General features: G+C 38.4%; 1 protein-coding gene and 1 pseudogene across 6 annotated transcripts in view; one reads left to right on the forward strand and one right to left on the reverse strand.

Annotated features, from left to right (window-relative positions):
- ATP11C (ATPase phospholipid transporting 11C (ATP11C blood group)) overlaps positions 1-20,628 on the reverse strand; it is a 172,188-nt gene that overhangs the window by 52,715 nt on the left and 98,845 nt on the right. For all 6 annotated transcript variants that reach the window (XM_019653602.1, XM_019653599.1, XM_019653600.1 and 3 more), the window contains exons 6-14: positions 14,166-14,294; positions 12,160-12,266; positions 9,873-9,923; positions 8,589-8,683; positions 8,185-8,266; positions 6,583-6,733; positions 5,797-5,994; positions 1,030-1,191; positions 192-343 (exon numbers count right to left, since the gene is read on the reverse strand). In XM_019653602.1, the coding sequence (XP_019509147.1) occupies positions 192-343; positions 1,030-1,191; positions 5,797-5,994; positions 6,583-6,733; positions 8,185-8,266; positions 8,589-8,683; positions 9,873-9,923; positions 12,160-12,266; positions 14,166-14,294 (1,127 nt within the window). The remainder of the gene's footprint in view (positions 1-191; positions 344-1,029; positions 1,192-5,796; positions 5,995-6,582; positions 6,734-8,184; positions 8,267-8,588; positions 8,684-9,872; positions 9,924-12,159; positions 12,267-14,165; positions 14,295-20,628) is intronic.
- LOC109388669 (acylphosphatase-1 pseudogene) lies at positions 16,724-17,672 on the forward strand (annotated as a pseudogene).

The raw sequence follows: 20,628 nt of genomic DNA on the forward strand, positions 1-20,628 counted from the left end.
CATATCCGACACCTCTCAAAGTTTCCTTTTGTCTCTTTCTTGTTTTTGTTGTTTGTGGTAAGAACACTTAACATGAGATCTATCATCTTAACCAATTTTGAAGTGCTAAAATACTGTATTGTTAACTGTATGTACAAATTTGTACAGCAGATCTCTAGAACTTATTCATCTAGAATACCATAAATACTTACTTTTGAGCTCCTTTCACCAAAGCTATTTCATCTGGTGAAGAGCATACATAGGTCAAGTCAGCTGATTCTGTAACACCATCAATAGCATCATTTGTTTTAATTTCTACAGTATGGCATAAACACAAGGCACGCAGAAAGAGCTCTTCTCGATTCTGTTGAACAGTAACAGAAAAATATTTTCATTTTCATCACTTGGTAACTAGTGAACAGAGAAAAGACATTAATGTGAGAGGAAGTTATTACGTCCAGCAAATTGAGTCAGAAATTTACAAATTCTTAATATTTGAATGAGCTATCTATCCTCCTAGTACCTAATAGCATTCCTGGTTCTCAGCTAACATGCCCTAGGGGCTGTGTTAAGTCATTCACGTTAGTGTAGTGCCACCTAATACCAAAGCAGTGACTTCTTCATGGCCTAAAAGAGTTTATTCAGTATCTAATTCACAATCTGGCAAGAGTTCAGGCACAGGGAGACTCTAGTTCATTTAATGCCTAGACACTCCTGGGACTTGAATGATTTGAATAGACATCATTCTCGGAGCAGCTCCTATTTTTCTTTTTCGGAACGGCTCATATTTTTAAAGCCAAAGCACAAAAAATTATGATCACACAGACAGGGAAGTGTAAGTCTTACCCAAATGCAATTTCCCATAATTCCCTCTACTTAAAAATTCTACTTGTTTACAAATTCCAGAATTGGAAGGAAAACAAGAAAGGTGACGTGGTTATTCAAAAATGTATGTCATAGGCCCAAGTTCCTCATTTCTACAATGCAGCGTTAACGCATGCATACACAGACTGATTTCTCAAGGTAAAATGGTAATGAAGAAAATGCCACCTTGTCTGCTTTATCGAAATATGTTAAAAGTCCATCAGTTTGAGAGAGTCCATCAGTCTCCTGAGTTAAGCCTTTATATTTGTGCCCATCTATGCAACATTCAATGAGTTCCATGCTGTTTTCAGTGAGTGTTCCAGTTTTATCTGTAAATACATAATCCACCTAAAAACGAGGACACAAACAAATACATTTTTAGTTGGGTGTAAGGCAGAGCAATTTTCATATCCGTAGAAAAGTCACTTTTTCTAAGACTTCTTGTCAAATGTCAGGGATAATTACAGAAGCAATATTGTCAAATGAGAAGAAATGAATGAGTATTTTTAAAGACACTGAAACAGGACCACATACCTAAGGTAGACCTACTCAAATACAGAAGATTAATAGGAAGGAAAAATGTGGGTATTTTATCAAACTAAGAACCCTTCAATTTAACACCTACCCATTTTGATGTAAAGAAGTTACATAAGAGAAGGCAATTTTCCATGTGGGAAACAAGAATATACTGACCACTTATTACACACTTACACAAAACATTTGATAGGAACTTAAATTAATTCGGGTATAAAACTTTTTTTTGAAAAGTAAAATTTTATATAAATATACTGGATTGAAGTAAAATGCATTGTGTCCTATAATGTAAGAGTCACAGAAAATACATGGGGTAGGGGAAATAATAATGTTAACAGTTAATTAGTAGACACAGTAAGTCAATAATGATCAAAAACATAATTGAAATTTCTTTTCACATACTATGTATATTTTCAGATACTCCTTATGAGTTTCCAAATTAAAAAAGCAGAGTTTTATAATGATAGGTTACGTGCAATATAAGCATACGTCCATAAATAATTGAAAAAATAAGCTATGAAGTAAATTTTCCATGTAAAATAAGCCATTTTGAGCATTTCCATTTTATCTCAGTTTTTATCTCTTCTATTTATAACATCAGACATTTGGAAACCCACAATTTTATTCTCCTTTTTGGCAACTTATGCTTAAATAGTTAAAATTATGGGCTGACAGGAACAAGCATAAGCACATGATTAAAGTTTTTATTATGTAAGGGAGAAAGAGATGAACTCCAGCAGCAGTTGCTTTCTAATTATTTTTCAAAGCTTTTCACGGTAGCAGCACTGGTACAAATATAGCTTTCCAATCTTCCCTTATTTCCCCTTGTAACCAGCCAAGTTTGAATTCTCTCTTTAAATTAATCCAAGTGGTATTATTCCTTTGTTAGATTTTTCCAGTTAAAAACTAGGTCTTTGAGGCTTTTCTTTCTGATCAAAATTATTAACTTTTATTTTCCCCTGAAGGTTGTCCTGGGTTGTTGCACCTCCTGTACTTGGGTGAGCATTAATTAACCCATTCAGAAATCTTTTATGGGTGTTAAAGGCGGTAGTTTTTCAAATATAAAGTACAATTGTTTGTCTATGTCTAAAGGTTGCGCAGTATGGATCTGTGTACAATTAGTCTCACAGGTACAGACCAACAACCTGTACACTCATACCGTAATTATCAAACTGTACCATGCATCACACTCGTTTGGAGGGCCTGCTAAGACCAATGGACTCTATTTGAAAAGTTTCTAACTTAGTAGCTCTGGGGCAGGGCAGGTTAATGTGAATTTCTAGCAATTTATCTGGTGATGTTGACGCTGCTGGTCCCGGGATTGTACTTGGAGAACCATTGCTCGAATATAAACCCTGTATCAGGAAAGAGGGAGGGGAGGATTGGCTGCTACTAAAACGTATGTATTCTCATGAAGGGAGAGAGAGAGAGAGAGGGCGAAAGAGTGAAAGGTTGTTGCTTGCCTCTCTCCACAGCCTCTTCCTCTTTAGCATAGGTTTGAGCCAGCTAAAAAGGCCCTTCTCTATCAACAGGCTCAAACCCATAGAGTGGGTGGAAAGCCTAAAGAAAGATAGGTGTTTTAAGGTAGAAAGAACCTTGAGCTAAAGGTTGAACACATGAAATCGCCTACTTTACAGGTCAAACTTGGTCAAACATGTTCGTATCACTCAACCTAATGGAACACTTGGAATGAGTCTTGGCTCCAGCACCTACTAACTTTGTGACCTTGGAAAAACCTCTTCATCTCTCTGAACTTTAGATATTAACCTTAAATAACCAAACCTGCTGTACAAGGCTGTAAAGAATACAAAATAAAGCTCAACAATGAATATGCTTGTAAACTGTAAGGTATTACATAGATGTTGATCATCTCGGCTGCTGACTGAAGCAAAATTACCCAGTACTGGACTCTTCCCATCACTCCACATTCCCTAATTCTGATTACGATCACGTTGCTATAGTTAGGTGTGGTACGCATTTCCCCAACTAAATGGTGAACAACTGAAGGGTTTCTTGTTTACTTTCTAACAGTAACCTCAGTACCAAGAACATTTCCTACATACACAGAAGTTCAATATATAACCACTGGACTGAATTGTTGGAATCAGAGTACATACATACTCAGACACACCATGAAGCAGAGCTGTAAGATGGGGAGGGGACAAGAAGAAGGAGGCTATCCCTACAATTTTTTCAAGATGGGTTGAAACCATTTGGTTGTCCAAAAGACTGGTGTCCGACTGTAAAAGACCCCATTCTTTTCCAATGCAACTGAGTGAGCAGTCTGTTTTTCTTTGTTTCTCAAGTCAAACACTGTCCTAAACGTTATCTTCCTATTTTTAAAAATACCAATGTAGGTCACTGTTAAAGAGGTTAAGCAAGTGTTTGCAATGATGTTGATGAGAACTAATTGACACTGCTTTCAGTAACATAAAAAGCCCTATATTATCTCATCAAAGAGGAAATTAGTTATACTTCATTTTGTGTGTACCATTCCATTGAAAGCTAAATGACCTAAGAAACTATTTTAAGACTTCTTTGCATTTTCATTTGGGTAGTTTCTACACATATAAGCCATTAATGGCAAGTTGTTTTTTCACTGTAGAAATTGAGGTGGTGGTCTGGCTATTAACTTGGTGACTTGACTAAAAGACAATCAAATCTAGAAAAGGAGGTTTTGGTTGGAGAAAGAAGTAGTGGATAAAATGAAAACTAGTTTCTTTTCACTGAACAAATTTATCAGATCATTACCCAAAGCTACACTTTACTTTCTGCAGTGTGAATACAGTCTAAATGATAGGATCAAGATTACATTCCCATAAGCAAGGGAATCTACTGAGGTGGAGATAGGAAAGAAAGAGCTCTGAGTCTTGGCTGGTGGAGCCTGGCCTGGGTATCCTGTCTCTGGTGAGCATTAAGGCATCACATGTGGAGTGATGAGGGTGTTTTATTTGTAGCCTGGCGAGCCATGTTCATCCTTGGCTAGGTTAATCCACAGAGCCAGGCACTAGATCTAGAATAGGCAGATTTAGTCAACTAAATCTTAGCTGTCAGGGAAAAGTTCACGAGAGGTGGCTTGTAACTTAATTTTTGATTTTCATGTAAAAATGCTGTGAATTGAGGCCTTTCATTGGGACTCGAGTAGTTTTATGCACATAGCTCTGTCCTTGGATGAAAGCTTCTGGTTTAAAAAAGCTAAGGTCAGCTGTTGCAGCTGAAGTCACCTAAGAATCTTCTGGGAACAATATCTAAGGGAAAAGCATCCATTCATTCATTTCTTGTTGTATCCTTAGTGACTCAGTCTCACTGCGAGATGCAGACTCCATGGTCTGGGATCCCGGAGTCCTGAAGTCAGGTTTCAACAAAATGATATCTGGAGAGTCCTTTCACCCTTGTGGGTGTAGTTATCAAGAGGGTACTTTCGTTTAGGTAAATGCTGTGTAAAGAACAGAAATAGAGAGCGGGGGGCGGAGAGGCACTAAATTCAGGAAGAGAATTTTGAGGTCCAGATGCAAATTGGCACCATTTCAAAAAAGTGTGAGGCCCGGTTCCAGCCACACAGTTCCATTACCTGAATTTTCATCTCCCAGTCACAGAAATGGCATTTCCACATCCCTGATGTTCTAAATATCATGAGAATCAAATGCAAGCCAAAAAAAATCCCCTCAGCTTGTGAAGATCATTCCATGACACACAGTAAATTCAGACAAAGGGAAAATTTTTCTCAATACCGATAAGAAAAGCACCTAGAAAGACATCACTTGAAGAATTACAGCTAGGTTGCTCAGGGACATTCAAGATGGTAGATTACAAAGAAAAATTATAGCTGGACTATAATGCATTACAAAATAAATGCACCTGGGTTAGAAACGAGGTCACAGCTGGGCAACATTGGTACTCATATATGAAGCAAAAAGCATTTTGAGGAGTGCAGGTCCTCATATTTTCCCTTCATTTAAAGTTCTGAACTGGAATAAACAACTGCTTTCTAGGTCTATATTCCATCTGATCAGAAATGTGCTAAGAAAATGTCAATAGAACATATCTGGTCAATCTAGTATATGGAACACAATGAATTTATAAAATAGCTTTACCAAATGGTTATAGTTGGTGATGAAGACCACATGCTTCCTGTTCCAAAGCAGTAACTCATAATCTAACAACATCACCACGTGAGTTTTAAAGAGAATTTCTGTACCATTTAAATTTCATAAATTGGGATCTTTTCCCAAAATGCCAGCAAAATAACTGATGGTATAGCTATGAAAACATTGTTTAGCTTCATTACATGTCTGTATAAAGGAATTTTCTTTGAATCACATTTCCAAATGTGAAATGGTCACATACATTGGTAATCCAGAACACAAGAAAATATATTTGAACTCTGTTGAATTATTTTAAGTAAAGATAAGTTCTAACCTGACCAAGTTCTTCATTAAGGTCTGATGTGTTAACTAGTGCTCCTTCATTAATTTCTTCATCATAAAAGTCCTTATCCCATGAAATGAAAAAGGAGCCCAAGAATTTCTGCATTTCCACGGTGACATACATGGATACAGGAATAATAAAGTTGAATAAAACCATAAATGATAGGAAATCGGTGAATATTTTCAGAACCTAAAACAAAAAAAAAATAGTTCATGCTAATTAGATGCACAGTTCATCCAACAGTGTAATATAAAAAAGTGGTTAACTTTTTATTTCAATGCTGAAAGCACTGTTCTTGCTATAAAGAAAAAATATCCCAAAGACACTATATCATTTGTCAAAATTATTATCATAGTATGTGAAAACACCCTCAATTTTGTCATTTTCTTCAGTGAATGTACCTTTAGACTCAATACTTTTTCACTCCCTTAAGTTCTCTGCTCCTCCCACCCTGAGATAGAAATGTAGGAGCCAAGTTTATATGTAGGCATTCATTATGCTCCTAGGGCGTGCTTTATCACAAGCTCATATTATATTATCACGCCAGGTTCTTATCCCTATTGCTGAAAACCCTTCACTAAAGAGCTAAAAACAAGCACAGAGGCCTAAAATAAAAACAATAACTCTAAAATGTAACTATTTAATGGCTTAGGGCTACCATACAACCAAGAGAAAACTAAGAAACTAACAAAGGCATATTATCTGAGCAGCATTTCAATAAAGGGTGGCATGGTCACAAAGTGCTAAAGTTAAAATTTTCACCATGTAACAAATTACCTTCCAAGTATCCCGCTCTTTCTGGGTCTTCTGGTTATACCAAGGTTCATCGTTATATGGGTTACTTTGCCAAAGATGCTTTAGAACAGTGCATACTGTAGCCTTGGTCAGTAAGATCAATAAATACACAATAAGGAAGGCATTAATAGATCTGAAAAATAAGATATTAAGGATTGAAAAATCATCTAATTACTTATCAAGCAGGTATAAATTAAACTTTTCAGTTTTATAAAGTTTGTCCTGTGTAGTGTGTAACCACAGCACAAGCCTGTATGTATGAACCTCAGTTATCACTGCTGAAGCATTATTCTCAAGAGGTAAAATGGTGAAGCAAGTCCTGACCTGTTTGATCACCAATGCTCCCTTAAAGTGCAATGGCTGACTAGCTTAACACACCTTAGGTAAGGCCCTATAAAGTGATAGCGCGCGCACACACCCCCATTACCTATCCAAGTTATAGAAGGAATAGGTTGTTTCAATTTCCCTGAATCCTAGAGGTTTGGAGTAGAGGGTGGGGAAGCAAATGTGAAATTCTTAAGCTTAGTGCAGATTCCTTTAGTCTGAAAGTAGAGCTATGGAGGTGTCACTGACGTACTGGATATCCATGCCAATGACAGTAAGGTCCATGTCAGTGGCAACGGGCTGGAAGGTCTACCCAGTACCACTGCAACATTTGCCTGGAGACTACGAAGTGTGATCAAACAATATGGTAAATGTTTGAATAAAAAAATTTATTACAGTAAAAGACACACTGCCATTAGTCCCCCTTCAAAATCCTCCCCTTCGCTTTGAACACACACCCCATCATTTTTGCCACTTTCTGAAGCAGTCCTGGAAGTCCTCTTTCGTGAGTGTCTTTACTTCATCCTCCAACATGACAACGCTCCGTGGCACACATCGCTTCTGTTATATGGCAATTTCTGTCAAATAAAAACATTATGGTGTGTCCTCATCCACCTTATTCACTAGATCTAGTACCATGTGACTTCTTGCTCTTCCCCAAAGTAAAGATGACCATGAAAAGAAAATATTTTGAATAGATTCAGGACATCAAGGAAGCCACGAGAGCACAACTAATGACACTCATGAAAGAGGACTTCCAGAACTGCTTCAGAAAGTGGCAAGAACGATGGGACAAGTGTGTTTAAAGCAAGGGGGATTAATGGCAATGTGTCTTTTACTGTGATCAATTTTTAAAAATTTAAACATTCACTTTATAGTTTGGATCTATAACCTATGTTATAAAACTTCCTTACATAGAGCAACTATAGGACCCCAAACCATGATTCAGAAGCAAAGGAGAATAAAAATTTGTATTTCAACTAAACTCTGCCCTTGGATAGCTATGTGAACTGCGGTAAGTCCCTTATCTCTGAGACCGATTCTTCATATGTAAAGTGGATAGGCTCATAGGAATTATTCCACAGGATTAAAGCAAATCAGAAACACAAATCGCTAAGCACAGTTTCTGGAATACAAAAAGTGCTCAAAATGGTGGCTGCTATTATAACTGATTCTTTAAATTACGGTTGTTATTCAGAATGACTGAGAAGTAACTACTTCAGTTCAATAGCAACTAGAGAAATTGTGGTGCACACTAACTTTTCAACAGCAGAGCGTTTTTGAGATTTCCCCTGGTAGTTCAAAGCCATTTTGGTTTCCATCCCAGTGTAAACAGCAACTCCTGAGGGATAACATAATAAAATGAAAACTAGGTTACAACCAACTCCCTACCTCGTTGATCTATTGATTATTTTCAGTTTATAAAAGTAGGAATTTTAAACCCTCTTCTATTCACCCATTGATATTATTGTTTATACTATAATTTTAATTTGACATAATTTATTTGTCATATTTCTGATTTACCATCTTATAAATTCCCAACACCTAAAAATAAGCTTAGATTAAATGGCAATTATCTGCCATGTTCAATTTTTAACATGTGCTATTTATGCCCAGGCTCTTTAAAGCATATTTCCAAAAAGTATATCTTAAAAATTGTTCACCATATATCTTCTGGGTATGTTTTAGTGTAGCTCCTTTCAACAAGAGATTCTCAGGTCCCAAAGACCTTGGGCCAGTGAAGCAACGTCCTCCACAACTAGATTGAAGAACAAAACGACAGAAACTTGTCTGTTCCCCTTCCCCCAATTCCCCAGCACTGTTCCCATCCCCCCAATTCCCCAATAAAAAAAATCTTTAAAAAAAATGAACACAGCTTATGCAAACAGCCCAATAAATAGCATCATCAACTTTGGAGACATATTTTGCCCTAATATACATCTCTAGGGTTCAGAATATATCTGTCTACTTTTATCACACACTTACGCCCCAGGGAGAGCTGAAAGATCCTTCCTTCTTAAGTTACTTGAGGGAACAGCACAGATGGAAGCACAGTACAGGAGTAGCCAGCAACACACAGAGGTAAAGGGATGCACAGAGAGAACAAAAGGTTATGAGCCATAGACAGCAAGACAAGAACAGGACAAAGCAGCAGACAACAAGACACAAAGATAAATGACTGGGAAAGCAAACATCAAGATGGGAAAGACACACTGACATACATACACACATACATACACACACACACACACACACACACACACACACACACACACACACACATATATATATATATATATAGAGAGAGAGAGAGAGAGAGAGAGAGGGAGGAGGGTAAACCCGCCTTTTGGGAGATCACTGGGCAACCGGGTGTTTCTTTTCCTTCTTTTTGAGTATGTTATAAAGGCAAAGCGGAAAAGTTGAGGTAATTAATTGGATGATAGAAGAGGGAAGAAAATATCCCTTTTTTATATGAATTGCTTCATTATAAATGATTAGCCTTTCATTTTACTTAAAAGTCCAGGTAATTCTCCCAGCATTTTATCTACTGCCTACATCCTCAATGCGTCTCCCTTAAACCACTGTTCTCCAGGTGTACTTCCAATATTGTCAGCCACTGCACAACCAAGGACAATCAATACAGTGCCTGGAACAGATTTGGGAATATCAGTCATAGAGTGTCTCGAGCGCTCTGCAACTTTGGAAATCCTCAGCATCATTTTCAACACCACCCCCTTCCCGGGACACACATACTCAGAGCCCGTGTCACCACAACCCTAAAATTACAGGGCTGGTTACTTAAGACCCATTAGTGGGATACTGGCTGATTACTCCAGATTAATTCACCCTCACATCTCTTCCTATAAAAAAAAGTATTTGGCTATTTCAATGGGCTTAAAAGAGAAATAATTCCCTCGGAGGACAGATTAAAGAAATACCAAACTAACCTGGCAACATCCTCAGGACAATTTTTATGGATATCGATTCGCCCAACAAACCTGCAGAAAGAACATAATAGCAAATAAGTTTTCCATAGCCACGTAAAACCTATATACCACAAATATGGGAATGAATAAAAATACAAAAATGCAAAAGAGGTAAGGCTGTGAACTATGAATGTATTATATTTCTGAAAAAAAAACTATGAGAAAATGGTAAGGTGTGTAACATATTCATCTAATTCTTAAAATAATTTTCTAAATTGATTTTCAAGATCTACTTGGCACTGTGAATGCACATAACACCCCTCTCGTTTATACTTTATATAAATAATTGGCTATTTTAGATTCATGTGAAGAAACGTTTTTGGTGCTAACATAACCTTCAAAACCATTAGTTCAGTACTTTCGTTTGAACATGCATCAGAATCACTGGAGGGCTTATTAAACTTCAGATTTCTGGGTCCCATCTCCAAGCTTATGACTCAGGTGAGAATTTGCATTCCCATCCTGTTCTCAGGTGATGCTGATGCTGCAGGCTCAGATAACCCTTTCAGAACCATGGCATTAGTCTTAGACAATGGACACTTGATTACCATCTTGGAAATTTCCAAACTGTGTCTTGCAGCTGACCTCATTACTGCACTTATCAATCCAATCGCTTAATATGGCTAGGCACATGGTAATCTGCATTTGTGAAAAATGGGGTAAAAAGGCCTAACCCCTCCTTAAGAGTGCTATGAGTATTTTATAATTTGCATTATAATTTTTTTCAGAAAAATGGAACTTATAATTATTATATGCCAAAATATGAAGGCCTGCTAATTCAATCATATATTAATTAAGCACGTACTGTGCTAGGTGCTGGAGATACACCAATAAGGAAGAAAGGTGTGTTCCTTGCCCTAAGACAGATAATTAAGCAGGCAATTACAATGTAAGTGATTACCAGTCGGGTGGTGGAAATACAAGGTATTCTGAAGTCACATAGCAAGGGTACTCAATCTAGTCTAGAGAAATTAAGAATAACCTCCCCTAACCCTAAAATTCTCCTTCATATTTAACGTAACTGAAAAATTTGGGAGTTTCCTTATAAGTATGCAAGAATATACAGAGGGTGCCAAAAAATGTATACACATTTTAAGCAAGGAAATAACTGTATTAAAATTGTAATACTCAATATATACGGATAATAAAAGATGACTACGAGTCACGTGTATACATTTTATTGTCATCCCCGGTACATTACTCTCTGAGTCAGGCAGAATTAGTCATTCCCTTTTCTGTGGTTCCATGGGCCTTTCATTCACCTCTACTATTTCACTGCACTGTAAGCCTAGCTTTACTGTTTTATCTCCTTCGCAAACCATGAGTTCCCTGAAGGCAGGGAACAGCTTTGCTTTGTGGTCCCAGTTCCTAGTAACAAGGTGGATACAGAAGAAGGGAAAGAGGAAAGAAGGAATGATGTGAAGGAGAGAAGGCACTGTTCTTGTAATAGGATGAATACTTTGTTTCTCTACCACTGGGTGTTGGTGTAAGCCACATCCAACCATCTGACCCATGATGACCAACAGCATTCATTAATAAGATGGCTGCAATAGGTAATGGATGCCAAGTGTAATGGTGCGATAGAATGTAATTAATTGGTCCATTGGGGGAGAAAACCCGTTACTGTCCCCTTGCTAATTCCATGCTCTAATCAACCAAACTGACCATTCTTAAAAAACAAATGCCCAATTTCTGACAACTCACAATGACTGTTAATCAGCAAACCTCCTCCAGACAGCCTAAGTACAGTAAAATAGAGGACACTATACCATTTCTCTGCTCCTCAACTGTTTACTATGGACAAAACACAGGCTATTCGCAATACTCAGTTCATCATGATCATAATAAAAAAGGATAGAGTGCCTACTAATTGAATGGTCCCATATCCCCTTCCTCTCTGATGTTGGATGACACACAAAGTGGTTTATTTTTGTTTTCATTAACTCCGGTTAATGCATGAGTTTGATAAATCAACCTTACAGGACATCATCTTCAAATCTGATGGATAGCCATGTTTACAAATAACAAAAATAAGAGAAAAATCACACGTAAGATGCCAGGGCTCACAATGATTTATCTTGGGCTGGTAGTGAACAAGGCTGATTTGATTCATTTCCCTGTCAGAAGGAAGAACAGCTCATAAAAACACAAATGAAAAGAGGCTGGCAAGTGGTGTGTCTTTGCAATACTGGTGGCAAGATAGGCAGAGCCAACAGAGAGCAGGAAAATGAAACCAGGGGATGCATACTTGTAGAGGTCAGGTTGAGGCTGTTCACATTCAATTGTCGCTTTGAGGTTATAAACATGTCTTTCCAAATCTCCTTCAGTGGTATCATTACATACTGCATAATGTGTCTAGATGAAAGCAGAAGAAAAAGCAAAACCAAATAAGTGCTTCTTTTCATAACCATACATCCACCTGATTCCAGACACACAGTATGTTTCAGTAAGAGGCTTTGGCAGAATAATGCAAATATTAATGCAAACTAAACCAAATTCTTAAAATATATTTCAAATTAGAAACATAACCCTGCTGCAAGGGGATTCCAAAGATAATGAAAAAACCAAAAGCTTCTTTTGATACTGATAGCAGAGAGAATCCCATTTGCAGCATGCATATAATTAACCAAAAACCCCATAAAATTTTAATCCATTTATTTTTACTGAGACCTATTATTTTGCTCACCATAGTGTAAGGTGATGTAAATACACATGTATGAATGAACATAAAGCTTTTGGTCATAAGAATGCTAACATCTTGCGAACAGGAAGAAAAAAATGATTAACAGCTCCATAACACAAATAGCATAATTAATGATCTTGAAAATGCTCAAAGCTGCTACATACATTTCATGAGGAGCAGGGAGATGATGTATCTTGCTGTAGTCAGACAGAATATTCTACTAGTGCATATTATGCAATTGATTCACCCAGAACTCACGGCAGGCTCCAGTGAACCCATTTATAAATCATCAAAGAAAGGCTGACGCAGACTCAAGGACTGCACCATGCACCACTTACACAGAAGAGAAAGCTGTTGCATGGTCTTCGGGGAATATTATGGAACTGCCTGAGCTATATTTAAAACGATCTCCTGACTTTGAAAACCTATGTACTTTTAGCTGATATGACTGGATCAACTTAACAACTTTTTCCCCTGTTAGAGAATCTTTGGGTACATTTCTTGATTTTTATCTTGACACTCCCTCAAAAATAACTTTGTTTTTGAACAGGTTAAATGACACTGGTGCATCACTATGCCCCTGAAGTACAGAATACAGTCACGTAAGGGATTTAAGTTCCTTCTTCACATACTGAGTCCTGGTCCTCAACTCCAGGTGGAATAACAAGCATAGAGAAGCCGTCAAATATACCGACAGAGGTGAGCACATCAGTACCCTTCCTTAAAGACAGCATGTAGAGGATACATCTTCCTGCCCTGTGTAGCTCTGGACAACAGGCAAGAACTGACTGTGTCAGAAAGTACCAGGGAAGTAAGCTAGCCTACAGTGTGAGCAAATTTACTTTAATGCATGTGTAATTCTTCCTACTTGCAATAAGACCAACATTTGCCAAACTACACCCTAAGGTATTTTTTAAAATGCGATCAAATTACTCCAGGTTAGATTTTCTATGTGCCAGGAATAAACATTTTTGAAGAAAATATTCATTGCTTTTAAAATAAAAACAGATCTGGGTCAGCCTAGTGGCGTGTTGGTTAAGAGCTGGCTTGGGACATCAGAGGGCCCCGGTTCGGATGCCACATATGAGGGCCAGTGACACTGCCCTCTACAGCTAAGATGCTGAACAACAGCTCAACCTGGAGCTGGGCTGCAGTGAGTCGCCGGTGACGGCGTAGGCTGTTTAAATAAAATAAAATAAAAACAGATCAAACTGTACTTGAAATTATTTTTATAGTTCTATAGTTTCATTCAGCCTATGATTACCCTCACCTTTAAAAGCCTAAATAAAATATTGAGTATGTTATGCCAATATGAAATGCAAGCAGGGCTATAAAAAAATGTGGTGGCTTTTATTTGGGGCCTGGATTTTCCTCACTCAACACCACCCTTTTCCTCAAAGTTGAGAATTTGCTTAGAAGTTCAAAGACAATTATACAAAAGCTGTCTTCAAATACAAAACTTACACAAATAGGAAAAAATAAGATAAAAGATTAGGAGGCAGTGGGAAGGAGTATTTTATGATTAACTATCCTGAGCTCAAAATGTTTACACAAGCTTTTGTCTTCATTACCTTGCAATTGGATTCCCCATCAAGACTGGCTGTAGTAACGTAACAGATTCCATCACTCATGCAGGATGCCAGAAGAATAAGATCACAGGGAAAGGTTTCATTCGCATGCACTTCTACTATATCACCGACCTAGTATGGAGAGAAAAATATAAATATTCTTAATTCCAAACAAAGCATTCATTATATCTGAAACAAAAGTGAAAACAGTAGCAAGAGACCTCTCCTGCTCCGGAGCTCAGAGAGTGTCTCAGCACCCTATATCACGTCAAAGGTGATGAAAGAATAGTACTCAACATTCAGAATCCTTTTTAAGATCCCAAGAACTTGTGATGCTTTCAGATTCCCTTAGTATTGAAGGTCAATCTCTAATTAATGATTTCAGCACCCAGGGACCGGTTTGCTCTCTGATGTTTCTGGCACTGATATTTGATAAGACAATGATCATTATCACTTCATGAATGCAACAATAGAAGTTACAAGTCTCAACTTGAGCACTTCATGAACACTGGGCACCACCACTCCTACTCTGCATCATGCATATTTCAATATGCTTCATTCTCAATGTGATAACAGCTATTATTGGTGTGTGCCAATCCCTTCTTCAGTGATCAGAAAACAGTAATTAGAGGCACCCATTTTCCCCATAACATTTGAAAAAAATCCACATAGGTAATTTTCCAACAATTCATCTGCTATCAGAAGAATCAATTGAAACAATAAAGAGAAACAATTTCCTATGAGCAAATACCCAAAGCTCAAGTAGAGGAAAAACATGAGAGAAGAAATCATGAACTATTTCTATCACAGATAATTTAGTAATGTAGGGAACAAGTCATAATGGTTAAGAGGTAGGGCTTTTTAACCTGACTTTATGTCCCAGCTCTGCCACTTAACTGTATGACCTTGTGTAGTAAATGCCTTAGATGATTGCAACTACCTCAAAGGACTGATCTGAGCACAGAATGAGGACACAGGTGGTATTTACCAAGTCCTGGAATAGTTGCTATTTGATAGGTATTAATTATAATTATTACTGATACTCTCAACTTTTTTTGTTGGAAGAATGTAAGAAATCATCCAGTCCGGTGCTTCCCAACATTTTTCACACCATGGCACATGGAGAAAACACTTTTGTACAGCACCCTTAGATATCGGGATGAAGGAGGCTGCTGGTGGCAGAAGACAACCCACTTTAAGAGATAGTCAATATCTGGCACACCAACCTAAGACACACTGGTTGTGAAACGTTGAACTAATAAATAACACTCCTGCCTTCTAGTTGCTACAGTTTGGCAGATAAATATGAGGATTTTAAGATCTATTTGGGAACAATTTTATTTTCTTTGCCACTCTTCACTAGTAGCCAAGAATGGCATCATTAATTGAACTAATTTGTAAATAGTATTTTATTTTGTTGGATCTTTCCTTTCTGACTTACATAAACTTATGTTGCTTACATAAAACCATAACTGATGCTTAAATACACAAAAATAAAAATAAAAACTGAAATCCTAAAGCATGTTAGAAGAAGCAAACACTCATTCATTTTTTTTTTAAGATTTTATTGGGGGACTGGGGGAGGGGAACAGCGTTGGGGAATCAGGGAAGGGGAACCGACAAGTTGCTGTCCTTTTGTTCTTCCGTCTAGTTGTGGAGGATGTCGCTTCACTGGCCCATGTTGGTATTATCATTGCGCTCTTCCCTGGTGAGTCAGTCGCTCGCCGGCCATTGGACAGCTGCTCACGGTGGCTCATGAAAGCTCATGCCAGCGGCTGGCCAGCCCCACTGCAGCCTATGCCATCACCAACGACTCATGGCAGCCCAGCCCCAGGTAGAGCTGTTGTTCACCATCTGAGCTGTAGAGGGCACAGCGTCACTGGCCCTCATGTGGGATCCAAACTGGGGCCCTGCTGCTCAGAGCTGGAATCCCAAGCCAACTCCTAACCAACACGCCACTCGGCCAGCCCAACACTCATTCTTTAACACTTAGTCTCAGGCACTGAAAATTATAGACCACAAAAAGAGAACTTCTACGATATTTACGATTTGCTCAGATATGAACTATATAAAGGTGCCTGCATCTGGAGTGCAAGTTGAGGCTGGTGAGATGGACATGGCCAGTTCACAAAGGTCCCAGCAGGCCAGGCTTAGGGGTTTAGGCCTTACCCTAAAGGAAAAGAAAACTGGGAAAGGACTTTTAAAGAAAGGGAACAACACGGTTCAGTTAGAGAACCAACTCTAGAGTTTTGTTTCCATTTAGCACGTCAAAAGTCATAAGAGTAGCTGAATGCCTCAACATAAATATTACAAAAAGCTAGAAAATCTACAAAATCATAATTTTTTAGTTTATCAGAGAGCTGAGGTTGCAAGGCAACCAAGTGAACTGAATTTCAAAGGCTCAACAGTCTCTCTGAGTAAAGAAAATCGTTTCACAATTGACACAGCACAGGAGGACAGGATGGATACCATAAACATGCATGAGAAAACTAGATTTTGGGGGAACTGTTGGCGTGGTGGTCGCCAGTGTTGTGCCGAACCTGGATGGTTTGAGCGTGAGTATGGCCGAAGGGGACACCCTGATATCAGTGGATTACGAAATTTTGGGGAAGGTGCAAGGGGTGTTTTCTGCAAGTACACTCAGGCTGAGGGTAAAAAGCTGGGATTGAAGCTGGGTCCAGAACACTGACCAGGGCACAGCGCAGGGACACCTGCAAGGTCCCATCTCCAAAGTGCACCATATGCAGAAATGGCTGGAGACAAGAGGGAGACCAAATCACACAATGACAGCGCAAACTCCAACAATGAGACAGTCATCTTAAAGTTGGATTACTCACATTTCCAAATTGTGAAAAAATGGCCTGAATTTCAATTTTCCAAGATAAACTCAGTGGTTTGTTTTTTTATTGTTAATAGAGATAGAATTATTCTGTGTTCAATATTAGAATTTGTCAGTAAGTTATTTTACTATCATATACTTGAATATTACTGTATATTACATGTATGACAGAAAGGATTACAACTCTACACAATTCTAATTAATAAAAACACATCAGAACCTTCAAAAAAGAAAACTAGATTTTTTAAAACTAAACTTATTGGGGTAACAATGGTTAGTAAAACTACATAGGTTTCAGGTGTATAATTCTATATATTGCATTGTGTGCTCACCACCCAAAGTCAGTTCTCCTTCCATCACCATATATTTGACCCCATTTACCCTCTTCTACCATTTTCAAACAATTCTAAAAGGCATGGCAGGAGGTAACATGACAGACAGTTTAGAATTTCTGCAAGCCTGAGAGAAAAGAGACCATAACCACTCATCAGTCTTGTCTACAGGCATCCACTGGGTGCTCAAGAGACAGCATGAGGGCAGGAGATCTAAAAGGGCCTTCCTCACTGGTACAGGCATACAGGTCATGATTGACTGCTGTGGGGAGACCAATGCAAAATATGCCAGAATCGGGGACCCTTTTCTCATTACAGGCAAAAGCTATCTGTGTCTAGGAGAAAGGCAAGAAACCTTCTTTGGCACAGTTTCAGGGAAATGTCACTACTGCTAGAGGAGAGGTGGAAGGAAAAGCCATCTGCTGCTGGGGACGGGACAGGAAACCCACTCATATTGAGGACCTAGCTCTGATAAAAAGGCAAAGCTGCCATGGGAGGTAGTGTGGGAGTACTGAGAAAGTGCCACCCTGAGGTAAAGGTGCATAAGGCCTAACTAATATTGAGCCTGGAGCACGAGAACCAAGAAACCACTCTGTTCCAGCCAGGAGTCTTGCAATGAATAACAACAAAAAATAGCAATCTACCACTGGGGGAGGATAAAGGGCAGAGAGAGAGAGGCATGCTTTATGTCTCAGGGATGTAGGACCTGCTGAAAGCAGGGGGTGGAACAGGAACACTGAGAAAACCCTTTGGTACCCCAGGCCTCACACAAAGCACAAGGCAATGGCAGGCTCTCATTCCAAGAATTTGAAGTCAAGTGGTGTACTGAAAAATCAATAGCTACAAGAAAAACCAAAGCCAGTCCAACTCCTGACTAGACTGATGCAACCCCCAACACTAATGGGCTGACAGAAGAGGCCCGCCCATTTCAGAATATAAATATTGTTTACCTAGGTCTCTAGCATTCTTTTACATACAATATCCAAAATTCAACTTTAAAAAATGAGACACAAAATACAACACAAAAATGATTTATCATCAAGAGACAAAAGGAATCAACAAGACCCAGAAATGTTCAGATTTTGAGATTATAAAACAGGGATGTAAATACAGCTATGATTAAGATATTATTTAGTGGAAAAGGTAGACAATATACATGTGCAGATGAGGAATTTGGGCAGAGAGATGAAAGCTACAAAAAATACAGCAAACGGGAAGGTTAGAAATGAAAAACATCATAGATATAGGTTTCCTTTAATGGGTTTATCAGCAGCCTGGATACAACAAAGGAAATAACATATTTCCCCATGTATAAGACGCACCCTTTTCCAAAAAAATTTGGGGTCTAAAAACTGGGTGTAGTGGTTGTAGATTTTTTTACTTGCATTTCCCGCTTTTTCGCACTTGTTGTCTTTGCGCTCAGTGTTTCGCACTTGTTACCAGTATATTACGGTAGGTTACGTTTTGCCACGTTCTGCCCAGAAACGGCTCAGAAAAGATTTTCGTACAGTGCTGAATTCAAGTTAAAAGTGATCCGGTTTGCAAAAGTGAATGGAAATTGTGCTGCTGAACGTAAGTTTGGTCCTCCTCCAACTGAGAAAACAATCCGAGACTGACTACGGGAAGAAGAAACCCTACTGAAAACGCCATGACAGAAGAAGGCCATGAGAGGCAATATATGAAGACAGTGATTTGTCATCAGACACAGAGGAGGACAAGCCAATGGTTGGGAGTTTTGACAGTGATGAGGAGGTGTATGAATTTTATGATGAATAAAACTTGAGTTCAATAACTTTATGTAATAAATTTTTTTTCAAAATTCGGGCCCCAAAATTAAGGTGTGTCTTATACATGGGGAAATACGGTAATCAGGAATTCTAAAGAAACGCTTCCAATATTTCTAATGCTAAAGCTCATACTCTTTCCCTTACAAATAACTCTGCTTTACATTGGAATTCCACAAGTTCTGTTTCTAGGCCCTCTTCTCTATGTTCTATGTGATTACATCCAGTCTCATGGCTTCAGATGCCATCTACATGCTGCTGATATCCAAATTTCTATTTCTACCTAAACATCTCTGGGCTCTAGGCTTGACAATTCCATTCAGATGTCTAATAGGTATCTCAACATTAACATGGCCAAAACTGAATTCCTAATTTCCCTTCACTCCCACCTCTGTCCCTAAACCTATTCTTTTCCCAGTCTTCTCCATCTTTTTTAATAGCATTTTGTTTAATAGCACTATTTAATTTGCCCAGTTGCTCAGGCCAAAACCAAGGCTATTTTTTCGCTCTATTTTTCACTCCTTACACCCAATATATCACTAAATGCTGATGTCCACTAGCTGTGGACAAGTTTCATAACCTCTCTGTGCCTCAGTTTCAACATCTGTAAAGAGGCGATAACAATACAAAAAAAGGGCACAATCTACTTCATAGGACTTTTGTGAAGTAAGGATTGAATGAGTTAATATAATGTAAAAGGGAGTGCCTGGCATATTTATGTAATATATAAATGTTAACTACTATTTTTATTATCATTATCTCTACTACTGTCATCCTAATATAAGTTCTTACCGTCTTTTTTTTTTTTTAGCTGAGCCATCCTGCCACCTGTTGGCAGCTCAGCAGCTGCTCAGCTCAGGCCGGGACTTGAACTGCTGTTGCTCAGAGCTCAAACGTTTGAGTGAGCTCTTAACCAACTGAGCCACTCAGCCGGACCTAGTTCTTAACATCTTTTGCAGTAGCCATCTAACTGAACTCTCTGATTCCACTTTGGCCACTCTTCAGAGTTGCCTTTATAAAAAAAAAAAATACGATCAAGTCACTCCCCAACTTTGAAACCCTTCAAAAAACTCCCATTGCACTGAGGATACAGACAAAGTACCTCTCCTGCTCAACAATTAAACATTTAGACATGTTTGGTTTATAAGCATCTCTTTACATATACAAATACACCAGAAAGGACTCAATAAAATAATCAAATAGCATTTCCCAAATAGCATCAACTGATTTAATTAATATTATACCTGGTTGAGGTAAGCCACAAGGCAATGAAGCCTACTGAAGGGAAGGTGAAAGATGGAGGTCTTTCTAAGAAGGTGGAGGTATCAGCAAAATCAGAAAGAGGAAATAGGAGAAAGGGAGAGATGTGTGAGACTTTTACTTGCTTTGTGACTTTACTAACTGTCCTGGGAGCAATAGATTTAATGTTATGAATCATTTAGTCTGCCCTCGTTCTTATGCTGAACCACAATGCTGAGTTGCTACACTGGTTTGGAAACTTCAGATCCTAT

The sequence above is a fragment of the Hipposideros armiger genome, unplaced genomic scaffold (genome assembly GCF_001890085.2).
Source record: "Hipposideros armiger isolate ML-2016 unplaced genomic scaffold, ASM189008v1 scaffold_203, whole genome shotgun sequence".
NCBI lineage: Eukaryota > Metazoa > Chordata > Mammalia > Chiroptera > Hipposideridae > Hipposideros > Hipposideros armiger.